Source organism: Chanos chanos, chromosome 5, assembly GCF_902362185.1.
Source record: "Chanos chanos chromosome 5, fChaCha1.1, whole genome shotgun sequence".
Classification (NCBI taxonomy): domain Eukaryota; kingdom Metazoa; phylum Chordata; class Actinopteri; order Gonorynchiformes; family Chanidae; genus Chanos; species Chanos chanos.
The window spans coordinates 19,792,430-19,813,656 of NC_044499.1; the positions used below are offsets into that span (position 1 = coordinate 19,792,430).

The following is a 21,227-nucleotide window of genomic DNA, read 5'->3' on the forward strand; positions in this document are numbered from 1 at the left end:
GGTTTGTCCTTTAAGACACGTTTCTTCTGATCTTCATATTGAAGAAGGAAGAGGGGAAGAAAGGAAAAAAAAAAGAGGAGAGGCCAGTAATGTAAAGTTTCGAGGGAGCCAGACCTCACGTGAAACTAGGAGATGATTTCCAGAGGGAGGTGAATAATTATTTTCAGAGCTGGAGAATTTTCAAAGAGACTCCCCTATGCTGGAGGAGGCTGGTTTTAAAGTGGCTATTGTAATTATGGAAAATTAGTTTTGTTTACCTCTGTTGTATTTTGCCTTCTATTTACAGTATTTCAGAGATTTTTGTTTTCCCTCATGGAGGGTATTTGATTATGATCTAGGATTAAATGTTCCCCCGAAGACAATGGGTATGATTGAGAGAGACCTACTGTGTTTGTATATATGTGTGTGTGTGTGTGTGTGTGTGTGTGTGTGTGAGCGTGGATGTGGGTGGGTGTGTGTGTGCATGAGTGTAGGTATGTATGTATGTATGCGTTTACTGTGTGTATTTTGCTCAAATGACTGAGCAGTACAGCTTTATATGCATGCTATATTCAAAGCTCTGTGAATGAACGTATCTGTGAGGAGCGATACCGCGTTGATAGCCGTTGTTCAATGAGAATCCCAGTTCTTTTATCTTTATCTGTAAAAATATGCATAATTCTGTAAATAAAACGGGCTCAAGAGAGTCATTAAAATAACCTGGAGGACTGATGCATTGAACCTACACATCTACACATGTGCACAACATTTTGATAACACATACCCATGTACCCCCACTCATATAACCAATATTACTCATTTAATCCGCCCGATTGGATTCCACGCTATAGGACCCAATCTCCTAAAATCGCCACGGCGATTCATTTTTCGTGCATGGAATTGGCAGTTATTTCGCCGTGATCAGAGCCGGTATATCTCCTGTGTATCTGCCTGATTTCCCAAGTCGGATCTCCCTAAGCGCAAAGCCCTCATTTCTGATGCCGTACAAAAGCCTGTTTGATCTCTCCAATTACGCGGGCCCTGCTCGAGCCGACAGATCTGGGGAACAGCTTGGCAGTCCAAAGGGCTGCACATCAGGGTCGTTCACAAGCGCAGTAATTTGCCCAGAGGTTGCTGCCGCTGCTTCTTCTCCTTTTTCTTCTTCTCCTGCTACTGCTGCCTCGTCGGTAGAAAAGAGCCCACCCGAATGTGCTGCACTAATCACAAAAAAAAAAAAAAAAAAAAAGAGTTTCTGGCTTAGACTTTATAACATCTGAAAGACTTCATCTTGTGCTAAGCGAAGGTGTACACAGAGATTTGGACTTGGATGTTGGCAGAAAGCCACGTACAGTTGGTGAAGGGCGTTTCTTTGCTCTTCTAACAGTCCGCTTCATTGGCACTCCAGACGTGAATGTGAAGGAGTATTTCTCTCTCTCTCTCTCTCTCTCTCTCTCTCTCTCTTTCTCTCTTATCTACTGTAGTCAAACCTTAATTTAGAATTATGACCCAATATCTTTCGAGAAGCTTACCATTCCCATGACAACATCATTTGTGTGATGTAACTGTGACCTGCTCACACTGTGTGTGTGTGTGTGGAAAATGCTAGCTATCTGAAAGCCAGGTCCACTCCTTTGATTTCCATCTACCCACGCAAAGAAGCGCCATCATCATGATATGTCTGCAGACGTTTGTGCCTCAGCTTTGCAAGACTGTCAATAAATCGCTTCAGCATTGAGGAAGCCCTGTGGAGATACGGGAAGAGGTGTAAAGCAGCGAAAAAAGAACTTTGAAGAAAGGAGAAAAAGGGCGGTGTGTTGATGCTAAATGGATGGACGGAGGTTTTGTGCTGACTTCAAAAGAATGAGCTGTTATACAAGTGTCCGTAGAAGTGAGGGAAAAAAACTGAGATAACCTCTTAATCAAGATAAGCTGATACAGCTGCATTTTCAAGTCCAGATTTTCACTGTGTTTGTATACAGTATCAGCAACTTGACACTTCAAATCTGAATCAGCATTTTAGAAATCTTCTTCAGTCTCTTGTCTGATTAAACATCAGCAGTAGGCTCTGGCATCTAAAAAAGTGTTGATTCCTAAGAGGAAGAGGAGGAGGAGGGGGCATGGACAAATAAGCTGACCTGTGGATTGGATTTATAGGCCTTGGCTTTCGTATTTACGGTGTGCTTTCACTGGCTGAATGAAAGAATCAGAGACTTAAACGCTTGAAAAGTGACATCTGCAGAATTTATCACCGAAAGTGTGTGGAGCTAAGGTTCTTCAAGAGACCAGATTAAGACCTCCATACTGTATGGAACCTCCCAGTCACAAAGTGAATGGTTTTGGGCACAAAAGACAGATTAGGATCCTTTCTGTAGTGGTTCTGTTTGCTGATAGGATTGGGAGGGCCTGGACCCCCTGCCAGTCTTCCTGCTTGCAAACACAGTCACTGAAACAGAGAAAGGGGCCAGAAGGGAGTGGAAATAAAGAACCAGCAGGACCTTCATACATTATCCACCCCATCAACATGTCACAGTGGAGCTGGTTGGTAGGAATCACTGAGGGTTCAATTCTATCCCCTAAATAGGCTAAAGAAAGGTCACATCACTGAGATGGGACCACCATGCTAAATGAAATCCATTTGCAGTTAACGGTTCTACATGATCCTCACAAAATCAAAATCTGGAGAAAATCTGCACTGCATCTTTAATTCTCCTCTCTCTCTCTCTCTCTCTCTCCTCCCATCCTCTCAACCAACCTTCTTCATTTTTTTTTTCTTTTCCCCCTCTCCACGCACCTAACTTCCTGGCTGCGTGCGGCCCAACCTCCCCAACTGACATCTGCCACGCACTGGCAGCGTAATCATTCAGCCAAGATCAACCTTAAATTACCTTACGGTGAAGTCACGCATATGATCTCCTGTACTTGCGCTTTCTTTCCTCCTTTAAGCGAGGCTTAAAATAGCAGTTTTCTGTTCGACTGTTTGTATTTCTTTTGTGCTACTTTGTACTGTATGGAATACTGGCGCGCGGCACATGCTTAGCGGGAAATTACATCGACCAGTATCTTTCCCCTCTTAACTGAACACCAAGGTCCAGCCACTTATAATGATCATATGATGCACTCAAACTCACTTAAATCACAGAGCAAATGCATAAAGGGTCAATATGACATTGGGCAAAAATTCCACTAAAACCTAATCAAGGGCAGAATTTTTTTTTTTTAAAGAATCGGTGCAAGGACGGGAGAGATGGCATTTAACTAAATCAATGGGACAAATTAGCCAAGCCAACTGCGGTCCAGATTTAATGTTTTTGAAGATGCTCCAAAAAGCAATTAAGAAGCATAAAGAGAGAAAAATGTGATGATTGATCGTTCACTAAGGGCTGCGCTTAACAATGCCCTCCTCCCACCCCCACCCCAACCCCTACCCCTACCCCTGTCCTTCCTGAGCAGTTGCTATAGCAACAGGAGAAGGAGGTGGACTTTCCTCGGAATGCGAGGATGACAGATCAGTTTCGGAGAGAACTGACCCTCTGCTAGCTTCCAGCTCGACCAGCATACACGCTTCTCGTATTAAACATGGCATGTCAGGTAGGGCTGAGTGAGCAATTTAAAAAAAAAAAAAAAAAAAAAATCTGCATTGGCACACAGCATACAGATTTTAATCAGGTTTTCTCTACTTTTTTTTTTGATGAGTCAGTATCTTTTCAGCACACTTTATCTTGTGAGCATAGGCTAAAGTAACATTTCATTCATGCATTCTCTCTCTTTCTTGAAGTCACAATGACAGCTCTTTTGCGTTCCATTCATAATGAATTAGCATGGCTGTAACTGAACCATTAGAGAATTCCTGTTTCCCTGATCTAATCACTTTAAGGGGTGTGTAAAACAGGACCTTGACCTGGTGTTTGTATTAGACTTTTATTGTGACGGGAAAAAAAGAGCTCAAGGAAAACAACCTCCATTTATCTCTAGGCAAAGTATATTGTTTAGTCAGTGTTGGTTACATTCTTCACTCTTTCTCAGCTGACTGATACACACGCATCCACGATATGTATATATATATAGATATGTAACCCTTTCTATAATGTTGTCAATGACTGCAGAGGTCAGCACCTCTTATCAGGAGTGTCTTTTTAGATTATCACAGACTTTTATTGTAAACATAACATGACAGCTGTCACAATCACTTCAGACGCTTCATGTCAGGTCACGTCAAATCTGCATGCTGTCCATGAGCAAGTTGCAGCTCGCAGTTTAACCTTTGGACACATATTTACAAACAAAAAGGGCACACTCACAGTCATACTAAGATGTTTACAAGAGCAGGGGAAAAAATTGATTATGAAGACAAAAAAAAAATTTGTTTAATTAGACAAATAACTACAGAGCGATTGCAGTGATCAAACATTTGTTTGCTGTTTTGTTTTTTGTTTTTTTTTTCTGTTACGTGTGCACTGGGTTATGCTGTAAGCACGCCCGAACAGCAGCTGCGTCTCCTTGATCCCCGCCGAATTTCAACACTGCATCAAAGTGGCCGGACAGATGTGGCATGAGATACACTATTGGCAAGCAAAGCTGACGTTTGTTTGGGCTAAGTTACACAAGCCTCACCACACTTATTCACAGACTGAACTTTTCCTAATCAGCCACCTGTGATGCATGTGTGTGTGTGTGTGTGTCTGTGTGTGTGTGTGAGTGTGTGTGTGTCTGTGTGTGTGTGTGCGTATGTGTGTGTGTGTGTGTGTGTGTGTGCGAGTGCGAGCGCGAGTGCATGTGCATGTGCGAGTGCGAGTGTACGTCTGTGTTTGTAACAAATACGCCAGCCACCGAATAACTCCCCCTTGACCACAATCCTCCTCAGCACAAGTGGTGTAACTCAGCATTATCATGGGATAGTTACACGCATTATCATGGGATTCTTCTACAGTTTGTTTTCAACAGAGAGCAGATTTGGAAGCTTTGTTTGAAACTGTAGCTGAAACCACAACACTATGACACGCAAAAGGAAACAGACGGCCGATGGCCAGATTTCTCTCTGGTCCCCGGCTAACGCTGTCATCAAAGCCTTGGAACCCAGACAGAACTTAGGTCTCTCTCTCTTAATCAGATTTTGTAAAGCTAAAACTCTCCAACGCACAAAGGGGCCATTGATATGCCATTGCTGTCGACAAAGGGAAGGAGCCTCGACTTCAGGGGGAGGGTATTAAAAAGAAGGGGTCAATGGTGGTGAGGAGAAAGAAGTGGAGTGAAGTTAAGATATGTAGAACTAAGAGAAGACTGTTGGAGGTCCTGTCAGACAAAAAAAGCTGATGTAATACCATCAAGATATCTCCTCAGAGACACTAGTCCAGCATTCTACTGACACGATCAGTGTGTCCAGCCCATAATCCTGTCAAAGTATGGGAGCACATGTCATCCAGTGGATCCACATATTTTCTGTTTCTGGCTCAACAGATTTGCGATTAGAAATGATTGCTAACAAATTAGACGGACCATAAATAAACTATACGTAAAAATTTGCCTTTTTACATTCTGAAACCAGAAACAAGGTTAATTTGCATATTTGAATTGAATTTGAGAGTTTATTTAATAAGTTCGTGAACTCTAAATGTTCTGTGTGTGTCCACTAACTATTGGTCAGAAATCTACCAGTTTACCGGTTTCCCAAATAAGAATGGTGTGTTTCACATTAGATTTCCTGATCAGCTGAGAAATACAGTAAGGATGGAACATAATCCAATTTCTCATGTTTCAATTCGCCGCTTATTTTTCAAATGCGGGCCCGCTGTGGTACTGGTTTGAGTAGTGGAATGTATACAGGCAACCAATTCATGGGCCTGTTGCACGAGGGAGACTGAAAACAAGGTTAAAATTGAGGGGACAGCAGATTAAATTACGCACAAGGATCTGGACAGCATTGACCTGGTCTTGGCCTGTTTCACTCAGCATATTAGTATTTGGCTAATTTCAGGGGAAATATCCTTACAGTAAATTATCCATACACTAGGTTACAGCCACATAACAAAGAAAAGCTGAGTGACATTTTAAGATGTATTTAAGACATTTTAAATCTGTCTGTTCTCTTCTTTGTTACCACCTTTCCCTATATATGCCAACAAAGCAAAAAAAAAGATATTTACACCAAATCAAACAATTTACCAGAGGAATAAATCAATTATTTAATGTCAAAGCACTCATGAAAAATAACTCAACCCTGCCAATAAGCAAAGATGAGACAAATCATTTTCCATGACCAACATACAGCCATCAAATTAAAAAAAAAAAAACACCTTGGTGACCCTGGTGGTCTTAAGTAATCTGGAAAAATAGCTTCCTTCATTCTTCCTACATGTTGCAAATTAATTCAGGTTTCACACAGACAGATTCAGAAGCAATACATTGATAAATAGAAAAGCAGACATTCAACAGAGATGAGAGACGGCATTTAAGTCTACGCAGAGAACTTGCATCTACAAAAGAACGTCTGCACGGCTGGTTCTCACAATGCGGCGAAGATCACACACAGGTCTGGCCGTTTAGCCGGGGCTACGGCTGGACGGACGCCATGTCTGTGGAGGCGAGAGAGGGTGACACACAATGGCAAATTGGACTGAAGGGCCCCAGCTGAGTTTTTGTGTCCCCTGCTGAGACCCGAATGAAAGAGGTGCCTGAGAAAAATGGCAACACACACGCAACAGCGCATGCACACACACACGCACACACACATACAAAAACCCTGAAACACAGACACACACACACACACACACACATACAAAAACCCTGAAACACAGACACACACACACACACACACACACACATACAAAAACCCTGAAACACAGACACACACACACACACACACACACATACAAAAACCCTGAAACACAGACACACACACACACACACACACACACACACAAAAAAAACCCCCTGAAACACACACACACAAACACAAAGACTAACACACTTTTGAACACAGGGGGAGATCTGGAGGGAATATATGTCGGCACATGTGACAGTGCAGTCGCAACACCAAACCTGCCGAGTGGCACAGAGCTTGGACCTTCACACAGGAACTAATGCTATAACTGCTTCAGTCGCCTCGAAGCTTAAGTTGTCATAACCAAATGGGGCCGGTGTAGTTTAGAACAAGACAGATGAAATCTTAACTAGAGTCTGAGATCTTGTTGATTGCCAAGTAAAAAAAAAAGACACTCATAAGAACGATAAACAGATCTCATGTTCCCCACACAACTTTCAGCTCTTTCCCACCCACTCTTCTTTTTCAAGCAAAAAAAAAAAAAAAAACCCACATAAGCTAGCTTGCTACTGTCTCTGTCGTGGATGGTGAGAGCACAGACCGTCCATTGTGTGAGGGTAGAGATGGGATTTGCATGCATGTTAGACATGATTACGCACGGCAGCCTAGGCTCTGGGAATCTGAACCTCAGCACTCTGTCAGAGATTCGGAGTAGTTTGCGTCTTTCATTGAACGCTCCTCGTGCCAGAGGCTACTGAACCGTTTGTAGATTGCTACACATATGGTTTTTCCAAAGCATTTAACTTTTCTTTGTGTCTTTTAATGTTTAAAAAAAAAAAATCCATGAACTAGCTTTGGTTTTGTTGGCCAGTAACTTGTCATGATCCCCTACCCTTCAGTGTCCTACAGCCAATCACAGAGCTGTATCGACAGAAGGTTATGGGGAGGGTGTATGGGGGTCTTCTTTGTCTTGATTCTAATCCCCCAAAGTGATACCACTAGCTCCATTTTAATCCAGCAGCACATGATGCACAGAATGGTCTACTCTCCATAAGAAACAGTGGTGCCTATATTCATGGGCCAAATCAGTAATCCATGACGGTCTATTATGTCTACGGAGCTGAGGCATTTGTGTTCACGGTCAACTTCACAGGAAAGTGGGATTATATAGTATCTGTTCGGCACCTCTACTCATCTCCTTGAGAATAGCTTAAAAGATTTGGTGAGCCTGCCAGATTGGCAGGTAAAACCAGTATGCCATGGTATGACACAAAGACCCGAAGCATTAAAAATGCATGTTGTTTTAATAATACATTAATTCACAGTTGAGAAATATCTCACGCTGAGACTGTGTCTGCATTAGACCAATGCGATCAGCAGTTATGTCAGTTCCGCCATATGCTAAAAATATCTCTGACAATTCTTTTAAATTATCAACCCGGCAATTAAATGATACATTATGACTGCAGAGCAAATTATGGTCCTTTTGATCACATCTTTCTCATGTGTCGTGCTTTGCATGTGTCAATTATTTTGAATCGAATTATATAAAACTGAGGGCAGAGGGAAGCATTTACTTCGCTGAACATTCTGCTGTCCTCTCTCTCCCATACACACACAAATAGACATATTTGGTGAACTGGAACCACATGAAGCCTGTGGGGGTCTCAGTGCACAACTGGAAAAAAAATAGACCCTTAGCCCTGAAGGTTTTCCAGCTTAGTTCATTCAGTTTCGAGCACTGGTTCTATCGGCTGACTTTATGGTATTGTGATAATGACCTATTTGGAGCGGCTAAAGTTCTGGGCTCGAGCCTCAACAAACAGACGTCTAAAACGACGTTACTAGCAACGCACATTATTTAGACTAATAGATTACCTGTCAAACAGAATGAAGACAAATGGAGCTGGCTGGATCACTTCAAGGTTGATTTTTGCTGTTTAAAGTGCCTGTAGAATACCCTTGGCTACTGCTGTTTGTCAACCCACACAAGGCATTTCTCTCCTGTCTAAGTTTGGTTAATGTTTTTCTTGCGAGACACCGTCTCCTTTTGCAAGTCAACGCCGAGCCCGGTCTGTCAGAGCGACGCTATAATTAAATTAGCGATCGATTTTTAGTTGGCCTCCTACGAAGCACTTATCAATTTGTAATAACTTCCATGTGCACCTTCAAATGAAATCACGGCGTCTGTATGGAAAACACATAGAAGAAGCGTCCATTTTGAGCTCCCACTGAAATAAGTCACTATTATCCCGTTAAAGTGAATATGACGAGGTTGATCTGGACGTTTTTGCTTGACCGGTACTTTACTGCTTAAAGTAGGTAGTTTTATTGCTCCTTCTTCAATAGCCTGTGGTTGTGCAGAGCAAAGAGAGTGGATTGACAGCTATTTGGGGTCAACTCTATTATTGCTTTTTCTATTATTGCTTTCTATTACTGCTTTTCTCAGTGGGTTGTTGGTCAGGAAATTTGGTTTGATTTCGAAGTTACTAAAACATGCAGTTGCTAAAAATAGTACAAAAGAAATTGAGTTACTAAATCAATAATGAAACAACAAGCTCGTTTCTCTTATGTTACCTTTAATATCATTCTACAAAAAAGGAAAATGAACTAAGAATTATTTATAAAGTGAGCTTTTCCATACAATAACTTACATTTTAAATGATTTTGTTGCTGTTAAACTCAAAAGCTGTTAAAAAAAATTTAAGCAAAGTAGGCTGATGAAAATACAGCCTTTGCTACATAAGAGATAATTATGCAGATTTCTCTTTGATTTGTTGGAACAGGGAACTAAGAATCATCTTAAAAACGCTCTGGATAACTGGTGTTACTGTTACTGTAGCCTAACTTCTATTTGGAAGATTGGCCCTCACATCAGTACACATAACCTATAGTTATTTTTTACTGGATCTTGACCTGAGGACTCGACAGAGGAAGTGGCTGTTAAACAGTGACTGGTGGCTACATCAATCATTATTTGGCAACCAGTCCATTTTGCCACTCACAGAACAGCAACAAGCAGCGAGTCTTCTTTTTTCTGGCTCTGACACGTTTTGGCTCCAGTAATTATGGAAAGCGCACAAGATTGGTGCTGTATAATGGATCAGTTAAAAAAAACAACAACAGTAAAGCACAATGCCTTATTCAAAGCAAAGTTAACACTACAGACTTGAAAAACACTGAAAAAAGGCACATTATGTGGACAATCTAGTCAATTCAGCTTCGCATAACTACAATGAGGGTATAAACAGAAGAGGTCATGTCTTTCAAGATAAGATGTTTACATGTCACAGAGTGTTTCACTTGGGCATTATGTTAAGATAAGAATGTTGATGTGCATGGAGAAGTTAGCGTTAGTGTGAAGGGGGGAAAAACATGAGGTCTCTATCTCTGTTTCAAAATGTCAGTCCTGTTGAAACTGGTAGAACAAGCAGGCAATAGTCTGAGTTCCAAAGGGGAAAGAAATCATGTACACTCTAGAGACTTGCTCTCCACATATATTACACAATGCGTTAGGTGCAAAATACAAATATTTTCTCTCTTCTCTATACATCTTTTCGGACTAAGCTCATAGACTGTGAGAAAAAAAAGGACCGAAAGAAAATTGGGAATGTTTGTAAAATGTATCCTATCAGTTTGAAGACCCCACGTGCTAAAAGGTGGTACATAGAGATAGATTATCTGTGGAGCAATTCCCACTTCAATGCATGAGCAAGAGAGGCAAACAGCACAATGTGTGCAATGACCACAGCTTTCGGGATTGCTTCTCACTTTTTATTAATTGATTTTTGACATTGTAAAATATGTGTTGGTTTGAATCAGACAGAGCGAGGGGTCTGTGGTCCTAGCAAACTGGTTTGGGGCAGGGCTCTCCAGTGCCCCTAGTGGTAGAGACCAGTATTATGTTTATGGACCACTTTCAGCTACAACCTCCTACTCTCTCTCTTGAGTCATATGCTACTAGGCTTGACTGTTGGTATATGCAGGGAGCCAGCAAGATACTTGCTGCTTATATGCCTTCATCTTCGTCTGTGTCACTGACCTCAAATCAAGTCTTTTGCCCTCTGGCTGCCCGTGTGTTTGATGTTAAATGTACTTGGCCGACACATAATCCCAAACCGCTTATGACGTCTGACACATATTTATCAAATAGGATTTGAGTTGTGTTACTCTCTGATACCAGGGAAGCCAAGACCTGCTCATTTCCAAATGACATTTTCAAAGAGAACTGGATATAAAAGTGCACAGAAATGGCACGCATATTTATCTCAAATTAAAACCTAAACGCACATCCACAAGCTCTCCCACTTCATTATGTTGAGGTTTGAATCACCCCACAGTATGACATCTGGCATTAATTTATGAAAAGGGGGATGTGGCGTTTTATTATTATTTTTTCTCTGATATCCTGAAAGCTAAGACTGTTTCCTATTGAAGACGTTGCGGATACAAAAAGACTCCCTTTTCGTATATGGCACTCTGCAAAGAATGGAGTCTTCCATAAACCGTTTATGGAAGACTAGGGATTCATAACAATACATTTGTCTTCTATTAAACAATGAGGATCACAACAGAGTCGTCCTTCAAATTCAAGCAAAATAAAGTCTGTGATGAAAGGGCGAAGATTTACATTAAACACTTTCCACAGATCTTGAATAATGGTGATATACATTTGACTTTGAGTCTCGCGCCGCGCACATGGGCGTTTAGGGCAGATTTAAAACATGTGGGACTGATAATCTGCATTTCCAACAGAAAGATAGCATGGGATTGGAGGATAATCTGGATTGTAGGGTTAGAGGTTAACTGCTAATTCTTTGGTTCTCTGCCCTACAACTGCAGCAATCAGTTACCATCTTACTATTAAAGACATCATGACAATTTGCCATAAACACAGAGAAATACAACAGTAACGTAGCTACAGTATTACAACTGAGAAGTAAAAAAACAAACAAACAAAAAAAACAGTGGTTAGCTACATTATGCACAGGTTAAAGCTCAAGAGCACACTGTTTAATCCACTTAACTAACAACATTCAGACGTCCAAAAGTAAGCCCATGTGTGGCTAATGTGGTTTGGATTAATTCCACTCTTGTCATACTTCCTCTGGATGTAGTGAATTGTAGCCAGGTTTATGTAATCACAAAACTGATTTGTGCATATCCAAAAGAAGGCATAGTCTGTACTATTCGTTAAAAGGGACATTGCTATATGAAAACGTAAGCTGATTTGTATGTGCTAGGCATTTGTCTACATTTCCTTAGTGAGCAAAATTTCACCCACTTTCACACACACACACATGCATGCACGCACGCACACACGCGTACACACGCGTACACACACACACACACACACACACACACACATATTCAGAGGCAGTCATGAGGAACAAAGTTCTTGAGCAGAGACCCTCTATCCAGAGCAATGGCGCCCTCATGTGGACAATCATTGCAAGCAACACAAATCAGCACATCCAAATATTATCTAAGCTGCATCAGGTTTTTTGGTTGTTGTTTTTTTTTTTCACAAACCCTACCAACATAATTATTTTATCATCTAATAATTATGACAGTAATATCACTATAGGCTACACTAGATCACAACTACTATCCCAAAAAAGGCAATTCAGCACTTGAGAAACAAATAATCTGTTAATAAAACAAACACAAACATGAACTTATTCAATTTGAATTGTGCAATTGAATTATGATCTCATTGGCTCAAACAGCAGTGCTGGATGAATGTGAGCAGTGCAAAGAGCGAGTGAGAGAGAGAGAGAGAGAGAGAGAGGGGGAGAGAGAGAGAGAGAGAGAGGGAGAGGGAGAGAGGGGGAGGAGAAGGGGTGGAGGGAGAGACGGGGGGGGGGGGGGGGGGGGCGAGAGAGAGAGAGAGAGAGAGAGAGAGAGAGAGGGAGGGGGGTGCTGAGGGAGATTGTGTAGGGCTCTTGTGTGGCCCTAACTGAGGCAGTCCTGTTATGGCTGGCATGAGAGCTCAACTCACACTGCTCCAGCATCTGCTCCTAACAGCCCCCAAAACACACACACACGCACACACACACACACACACACACACAGAGACAGACCAAGCACTCAGAGCACTGCACTAAGAGAATGCCTCTCCTCTAATTTATGATCATTCTCTAGCTGTTTTTCTTCTGTTTACTTAGTTTATCCATTTCAAAACATGACATCACAAAGCTCTGTGATATTACACAGAGACAATAATGATGAAGTACTGATACTGAATACCAGCCACTGCCTTTTCTACACACACATATATATGTATATTTCCATTTGCAAAACTTGATCTTTTTTGTGTCCTGTAGGTCTGTTCTTTCAGTTAAAGAGCCTATAACTGTGTTCAATCCAGTACTCTATCACTACATTAAAAAAGGCAAACGTTGACATTCTGTGCCATTTGACCAGGTCAGCATTACACTTAAATACACATGATAAGAAGTGAGATAAAAGTGTAAAGCTGGGCAAAATGTCATCACATCATTTTATGAGAAAAACAATGTTTACATAAGACAGTAAAAAAAAAAGTGTCTTTTGTTTTGGGGGAAATAAAAGTACAGTCCATAGGTTAATAACATTTTTATTTTCTCAGGAATGAAATAACAGAATTTCACACAAGCAGCTGTTCACAAAAACCTAAAATTTATAGCACACAAAATCCAGCCACCCTGAAGATTTTACAACAAAGCCTCCGTATCTTCATTGAATTAAGCATCTGTACATCATACTGAACAATTCACACATTTTTATATTAACCCTTCCTCTCCTGTCTGATAAGACAAAAGTAAAATACAAAGATACAATCACGGTGGCTTTCAAGATACAACCCACCGTCGGAGCGAACAAATGTTCCCATTGTGATACAGGGCGGCTATGCGGTTTTCATCTGTAATCTAATTTGGAAGAACTCTGAGCTGTGACCTATGTGGGTTTGGTGTGCGGGGGTTCAGCCAATGCTCTCAGAGCTTTGTGCATGTTGGACTACCGGAGGCTCCACGAGGCGATCATAGGACAACACCATCATAATCTGATAACGAGGAAATCACATTACCATGGTAACACGGTTATCATCACAATGTATGTCTGATTTGCATGATTATGCTCATATAAATAGACACTCATTTCATTTCTTACTTAATTACTTGACTAAATACATAGAGAGAGAGAGAGAGAAGAGGTGTGGCATGGAGTGGTTTGTTTTGCTGTGAGGTGAATGAGTGTGTCACTGACTGTCCCTCACTCACCGTAATGAGTATGAGTAGAAACATCATCATGCCCAGCATTATGTAAAGGTTGCTCGTCAGTCCACCTGCCCACAGAGGACCCAGGATGGTGGCAAGACCGCCGACGGAGCGCCGAATGCCCTGACTAAACCCTGCCGTGTGAGTACACACACAATCACATATGCACACACACACAGACACACAAGCACATGCACAGCCACCCAGACACACACACACACACACACACGATTAAACAAGCAATGAAAATGAAAAGTCAATGCAGAATATTGATGTTGTGAACAGGATTCTGTACAACTAAAGTTATAAAGGGCCTCATAAAACCAAGGCAGTGTCAAAGTCTATGAGACTGTCTACCTTTATGCTCTACTCTTATGACATTAAACACAAGATTTATGATTTACTAAATATTTTAGTTTGTGCTATAGTTTTAGCAGTAGCAAAAACAGTAACAGGATCATAATGACTCCTCATTAAGCAGATGTTGGTTAATAAGTGGAGTTAATGAATCCATTAATAAATCCAATCCATTAATAAATCAGCGGGCACATTTATGGATCCATGTAACGTCTGTCACTCTCTCTCTCACCTTGTGTTTTCTCAGATGTGACTTTAGAGAAGAGGGACACCTGAGACACGGCAACAAAGGGAAGACCCAGCAACTGTAGAAACACCCCCACCACAAACTCCATCAACTCTAAAGAGTAGCCACCTGAACACACAGAGCCACCAACATTACAAAAAATACCTCAGACATATGGCATAAGAGCACACATTGACTCCATAATCCATCCCCACTCAACTCCCATAATGTGGTTTTGTAATAACATAATAATACTCATAGACACACCAACACAGCAAAAATGTGAGGTTTTTTTTTTTTGTAACAGTGTAATACCAGAAGAGAAAGTTGCCGGGAAAAAAAAAACGGCCACCTACGGAGTTTTATTCCCATCTCAAATTATTCGGACTCCTCTTCGGTCCACTGCAATCTACACTAATGTGATAATGAAACCCACACTGACAACAAACTGAAATAACAATGATCCCCAAAGGAGATGAAGGTGAAAATAAGATGGCTCTAGACTTCAAAAGCTTTTCGCGTGCCGCTTCCGACCGAGCGGCCATATTGTGTCTGTCGCCACACAGGTGCGTCTGCCAGCCCGGCCTGGGCGCGTGCCAGTCGGCGTGGGTGGGTGAAGCGCGGTGTGGTGGGTGCCCGGATTCGCTCACCCCGCGGATTGGCGAGGAAGACGATGCACCAGACGCAAGCCACGCAGCAGATGCTCACCCCCGTCGCCAGCACCACCCGGTCCGCCACCAGCCTGCTCAGCCAGCGCACGAGGAAAAAACCAGCAATCACCTCCACCCCACACAGACTGTACATGACACTATTACCCAGCTCAGCAAAGCCAAAGTACTTCTGCGTCACAGGAGTCACCATGGTCTAGGGAGAGAGAGAGAGACAAAGAGAAAGAGAGAGAGGGAGAGAGAGAGAGAGAGAGACAAAGGGAGGGGGAGAGACAAAGGGAGGGGGAGAGAGAGAGAAATAGAGAACTACCCTAAAAACAAAGCTTTTCTGAGTAAGAAGATGAATTGCAGCCTGGAACGTTATGACTGACAGAAGCTGTCATTGACCTGTCAAATCATTCAACACTGCAGGAGATAAGCCAAAGAAACACTGCAGCAGGTAGTGGCTCAGTTCAAAAAAAGGGTTCAAAAACACTGTCTGTGTTGGTAAAAGTTATGAAATAAACAAGGTCTGGCTAGATATGTTATTTATTATATATGACGAGAACTTATATGAGACCCTATTCTGAAAATAATGTTATAAAAAATTCAGGAATACCTGAAGCAATGCAAAATGAAATATCTCTGCTTCCTGGTTATAGCTGGCTCTTTGGCTTGGTGCTGCTAGAAGTTTCTGAATGTTGATTATTGCTTTTGACATCAAAGAGTTGCAGCAAACAATTGAGAGGAAAAAGGACATTTTTTTCACATATCCTTTGTGATTATGGGGGTGGCTTTATCCAGATGAATGCCAAAAGCAAATATTTGTTGAAGAAAATGATTTCACTTCAAGTTTGAAAGCGAAATACAAGGGGTTTTTTTTGTTGTTTTTTTTTTAAAGTCAATATCAGTCAGCATTACTGAGACAAAGAGATCATAAACAAAAATGTTCTATCAGCTGATACTTTTATCTTTACCGATTCTTTCAGGGACTGAGTTTGTGATGAAATGTTTAATCACTATTACCTCTAAATAAGCAATTAGTTACAAATTCAAATGAACATCACAAATATTAGTGAAAATGAGATCAATGTAAAAATGAATAAACAGGCAGTGGTGCAGATAAGAGGTGGAGGGTCAAAGTGTGTGTGAGTAAAAGTGAACCCTGAGATTAAAAGCACTTTGTGCCTATTTGTTCTCACCTCCAGTGCTGTCTGGTTAAAGAGTGTAATGAACTGGGCAGTGAGAAGTACCACCACCTCCTCTCGCAGAAACTCTAAGGAGACAGAGAATCAATACAGGCAACGTCTACCTCCAGCCAAAACCTCAGTGAGGCAGTTGTTAAAGATAACTAGATATCTATCACACCCACACACACAACACACATACACACATAAACACACACAGAGACAGACACACACTCACAGACAAATATGCCATAAACTATGATGAGAGAGTGAAATAAATCAATACAGAGAGCTTAAAACTCAAAAGCGAGAAGAGATCATCTTCCATACACACACACACAGAGAATTGATTTTGGAGCTATCCTACCCAGCTGCACACACACACACACACACACACATACACAAAACCGCTATTCTCAAAAACCCTTTTAATTCTACTGAGATTCTGCTGTCAGTCACCCTCGCTGGCACTGAAGTTTTCAAAGGGGTCGTCAGGTGTTGAGGAGCGGAGGTGGTTTGGTGGAGGAGAGGGCGGAGGAGACGGGGGGAGCTGAGGTGAAAGCTGCGTCTCCTCCGACTGAAACTCAGAGATAACAGAACCGTACGTGTCCACAGCAGCTTCATCTTCAGTCCCCATCAACGGTTCCTCCTCCTCCTTTACCTCCGCATAAACCGTCTGTAGCTCAGCACAGTCCACGGGGGGGATGTCCCAGTAAAAGAGTACCACAGCAAACTGGAGCAGCGACCACATAGCACACATAAAAAGCTGCAGGAACAGGTACAACACTCATTATCAGGAACCACACAGCACAAATGAAAAGTCGCTAGACTCACTATCATAGACTTAATGGCCAGAGAGGCCTGGGGTGTATGGCCATGAAAGAATTCAGACTGGGGAAGGCTGTGCACGTCTTAAGGGCAGTCTAGATAGGAGTTGTTTTTCTTTGTGATATTTATACAAAAGTATTACATTTGATAACCCGCAGTTATTCTTCTATGCTAGGTGTTCCACTCCAAGGAAGACGATGATAAACACGCAAGGATGATTGTAGCTGAATAATAATTACATAATAGCTACTCAGGAAGAGTGGGTTTTTCATTTGTACTTGATGAACACATGGAGATTTTTTTGTTCAACACCACTTTGGTTAACGTTCCTTCTTTTTCACAAGTGAAATTACCCATTGTACAATAGCTGGGTTTCAAAAGAAATTCACTGAGCTTTTACAAACAGAACCAAAGCCAATCTCTCCTCCTGACTAAAAGGATCTGCACTCTCTCGCTAAACAACATTTAAGTCTATAGTATGACCTGCTTTTTATCTAATCTGTAATTTATGTATTTTGCTATTGAATGTCCTGTATCACCTCAAAACACTGAAAACAATTTAACAAAATGCACAATAAGATTTATTTTACTGTGTACTTCAATATGAAACATAAGATGAGTTTCTTTTAATATAAATTGTTAATATAATATGAAATGCTTAGGCTTCATGTTGTGAGATGTATCTCAGTCAGACAGACAAAGTATAATCCGTCTGAAATATCTGTATGCTTAATTAACTTACCCCAGGAGATGTGTACTTGTTCACTCTAAATGGCCCTAGCTTAAAATCACACAACCTAAGGAAGATGTTGAAAGCAGGTCCTATGAGAGAACAAAGCATAATCCTGTGACCACAAGCTCACACAAAACAAATCACAAACAGCTAAAAACACACAACTGTGAGTTTACAGTATGTGCCATTAGATGTCCAATTAACATCAGACATCATGTTTCAACAGACGGTGACAGGCACTGACCAATCAGAAGGCCAGCTTGACGACACGCCATGACAGCAGCGAATACCCTGGCCCTCTCCTCTGAGACAGTGGTACGGGTGAGGAATCCGAAAATGGAGGAGCCTGCACCTGCGCCTATACCTGGGGGTACCATTTATGAATGTTTTCTACACTCAGAAAACTAAAACCAAAATACAGTATTTGGAATGTAGTACACATGTTATCTCAGGATATAGTATTTATCAATATTTTTGCAAATCGGCAGAACCAAACAGCACTGATTTCACCCAAAAAATCCTCACCTGCAACGAGTCGACTACACAGCAAGAGCCACTTGGAATATCCCATGAAATACATAAAGTTACCTGACAGGATTGACAAAATAAATAAATACATAAACAATTACAACTTTGCATAATCATATAATTTGTGGTACATTGTTATGCCAAATCAACACACTGTGAGGCTGTTTAATGAGGTAAACTTGTAATTGCACTAGATGCTCATACCTTTAAACTGTCTTTTGCAATATTTTGTGCACTCAATCAAAATTCCTTTTATCTATATTAACTCACACGCCTCTTTGAAGCAGCGACACGAGGGTTTTTTTTGTTTTGTTTTGTTTTTCTACAGCTGCAAATTGACATACAGTGTATCCAAAATATTGTTTCCATGAATGCAAAAATAATTTGTATAAAGTGTCTTAATTTAAGTTTTGCAATACTCACCCACAATTTCAAAGACATTGGAGAAGAGAATGATAGACTTTGTAGTGCGTGTTTTGTCAGACCAGTGTCCAAAAAGAGGTCCTGACAGTAACCCAGTTAAACTGAATGCTGATAGACCCAAACCCAGGAACCAGGGCGGAGCCTCCAGAATCTGTAGGTACTGCCATATAGTTGGGAGGATGACAGCTGACAGAGACAGTGGAAAGTGGAGAGAGAGAGAGAGAGAGAGAGAGAGAGAGAGAGAGAGAGAGAGAGAGAGAGAGAGAGAGAGAGAGAGAGGCGCTATTAGTTTTTCAGAGGTAGGGATCTTTCCTTCAGGCAAGGCCTACATGACACATTCATAAACACAAGATATTTTTTTATGAGAAACATTAATTCTCAATCTGAAACTTTTTCATACATTTTTCAAAGTTACTACTGCAGTAAAACTCTAAGAATGATGGACACATATTCGTATAATTCGTGTAATTCGTATAATTAATGTTCTTTTCTGGGTAACGTGAAATTCAAGCACAAACTTATAAAGAAAAAAGATTACCATATTCGATGCCACTCAAGAAAAATATGAGTCCAATGGTGGCAAACGACAGGTTCTTCTTTTGTTGGTAATCCATTGGTTTGCTTGAACGAAAGCACTGTTGCATGCCTTACGTTGTCATTTTAGTTTCCGCTTCCCGCAACTGAGAATGATGAAAGACGCAATGCTACCAATTACCGGTTCTTCAAGACTATTTATGTGAGCTTTTTTGAACAATAGGGCCTATGTCTTTCCACTGGACATGTTCAGGCCTTTCCATTGACTAAGAGAAGTCGCCTAGTCCACTCAGGTCCAGCTAACAGGTTAACAGCTGCTTATAGAACGAAGCTGAAATTAAACGTAAACTGAATATGATTGGAGTTTCCGTTTCTGCTGGGAATCTTCGGATTGCTTTAAAGAGCTCAGGATGCTCTTTCCGCGGCAAAGACGTTTAAGCCACAAAGAGGCCCAAGTTAGTGCGAAATTTAGCGAACATTATCGTGAAAGAAAGTCCTCTGAAATAATACACCACCTGGTTTGTGGCGCTGAGCACCGGATTGTATCTATTATTAACATTACCCAGGTGAAGTGTGCTCTGGTTCCCTTCGCCATGGTATCCTTCAAGCACATGCCATAATGTACAGGTGCGCTAAACGTAACACAACACGTATTCATTCAAAATTTCAAAGTCAAAAATATGACGAGTTTTGGTGACGAAAATTTTATAATTTCCTGACTGAAATTAGTTCGCCCTATTTTTCTGCTTTTCTGTCAGAAATAATTTTCAAGTACCTGCTGTGCCGATTTCTGGACTGTAGTCACTGTCTTCATTAAAAGTCATCCACCTTTACAGATACACAAAAACACTCTTTGTATAAGAGTCAGTATAACACATTATTTCTGAGTGCGCCGAAGCTTATATAAAACACTAAGCAGAAACACACTATTCTAAGGTGAAGGGAAATGCAGAATACTGTATAAAAGCTTCACAGACCTTGTAGGAGAAAATGACGCACTATATGTCCTGCATGGACAACTATTCCAGTAATGTAAATCATATTAAACACGCTGCATCTGTCAATTTTTGTGTGCTTTTCACCCATACTCCTATTTCCGTCTATTTATCAGTTTCATTAAAACCGAATGGGTTGGCAGACTCATATCACAGTACATTAAAAAACCCTTAACATGAATTTACACTCAAAATGAATTTGGGGATTAATTCTGAATAAAATTATTGGAATATAAACCAATACAGAGGTTTTAAAGTTGGTATGTGTTTTCTCGTTGAGTGTTGTTTGTCATTGAGACCATCTAAGGCAGAAGGCCTGGACCATTTGCATCCTAATGGGTTTGCCTCTGAAGAACACAAAATGAACAAAAATTCTATGGAAGCATAATATTGTTTCTGAACACTTGTCTCTTTTTACCATCACCTTTTCATGAATAATACATGATTTTTTGAATTACAGCCCATGAATTATTGAAACACTGTTGTGTTAATAAAGCACAAAGTTTTTGGAACCTTTGTCACTTGCACTTATTGACTGTGTTTCACTGTGTGTCTACTTTTGTGCGCCTGCTGTAAAAACCTCTGAAGCTCGTCAACATGTCAAGAAGACCCAGAGGAACTCATCTCTTAGGGTGAGGTGCCAGTTACAGTTCTGGGACAATTTACATCATTTGATAAGTATTTGAATACATGTATTATGATATAGTGTTGTCTGTTGAGGTTGTTGGATGTGTTCAAGGTCCAATCTACTTATGGCATATCACATTCCCACCA

General features: G+C 41.0%; 1 protein-coding gene across 1 annotated transcript; it reads right to left on the reverse strand.

Annotated features, from left to right (window-relative positions):
- Positions 1–13,700: 13,700 nt before the first annotated feature.
- On the reverse strand, positions 13,701–19,538 carry mfsd8l2 (major facilitator superfamily domain containing 8-like 2). Its single transcript, XM_030775920.1, has 11 exons — positions 19,463–19,538; positions 18,925–19,110; positions 18,499–18,561; positions 18,218–18,337; positions 17,983–18,062; positions 16,872–17,178; positions 16,428–16,501; positions 15,229–15,442; positions 14,585–14,707; positions 13,999–14,129; positions 13,701–13,781 (listed from the first exon to the last, which is right to left on the reverse strand). The coding sequence occupies exons 1-11, from the start codon at positions 19,536–19,538 to the stop codon at positions 13,701–13,703; spliced, it is 1,455 nt and encodes a 484-aa protein (XP_030631780.1).
- Positions 19,539–21,227: the final 1,689 nt, after the last annotated feature.

What these genes read in the sequence shown, in the direction of transcription:
- mfsd8l2 (XM_030775920.1), bottom strand. Translation starts at nt 19,538, where the DNA reads ATGGATTACCAACAAAAGAAGAACCTGTCGTTTGCCACCATTGGACTC. An exon ending in CTTGAGTGGCATCGAATATG is followed by an intron (nt 19,111 to 19,462) that starts GTAATCTTTTTT and finishes TGTCTCTGTCAG; the next exon opens with CTGTCATCCTCCCAACTATA. An exon ending in GTGTAGTCGACTCGTTGCAG is followed by an intron (nt 18,338 to 18,498) that starts GTGAGGATTTTT and finishes TGGTACCCCCAG; the next exon opens with GTATAGGCGCAGGTGCAGGC.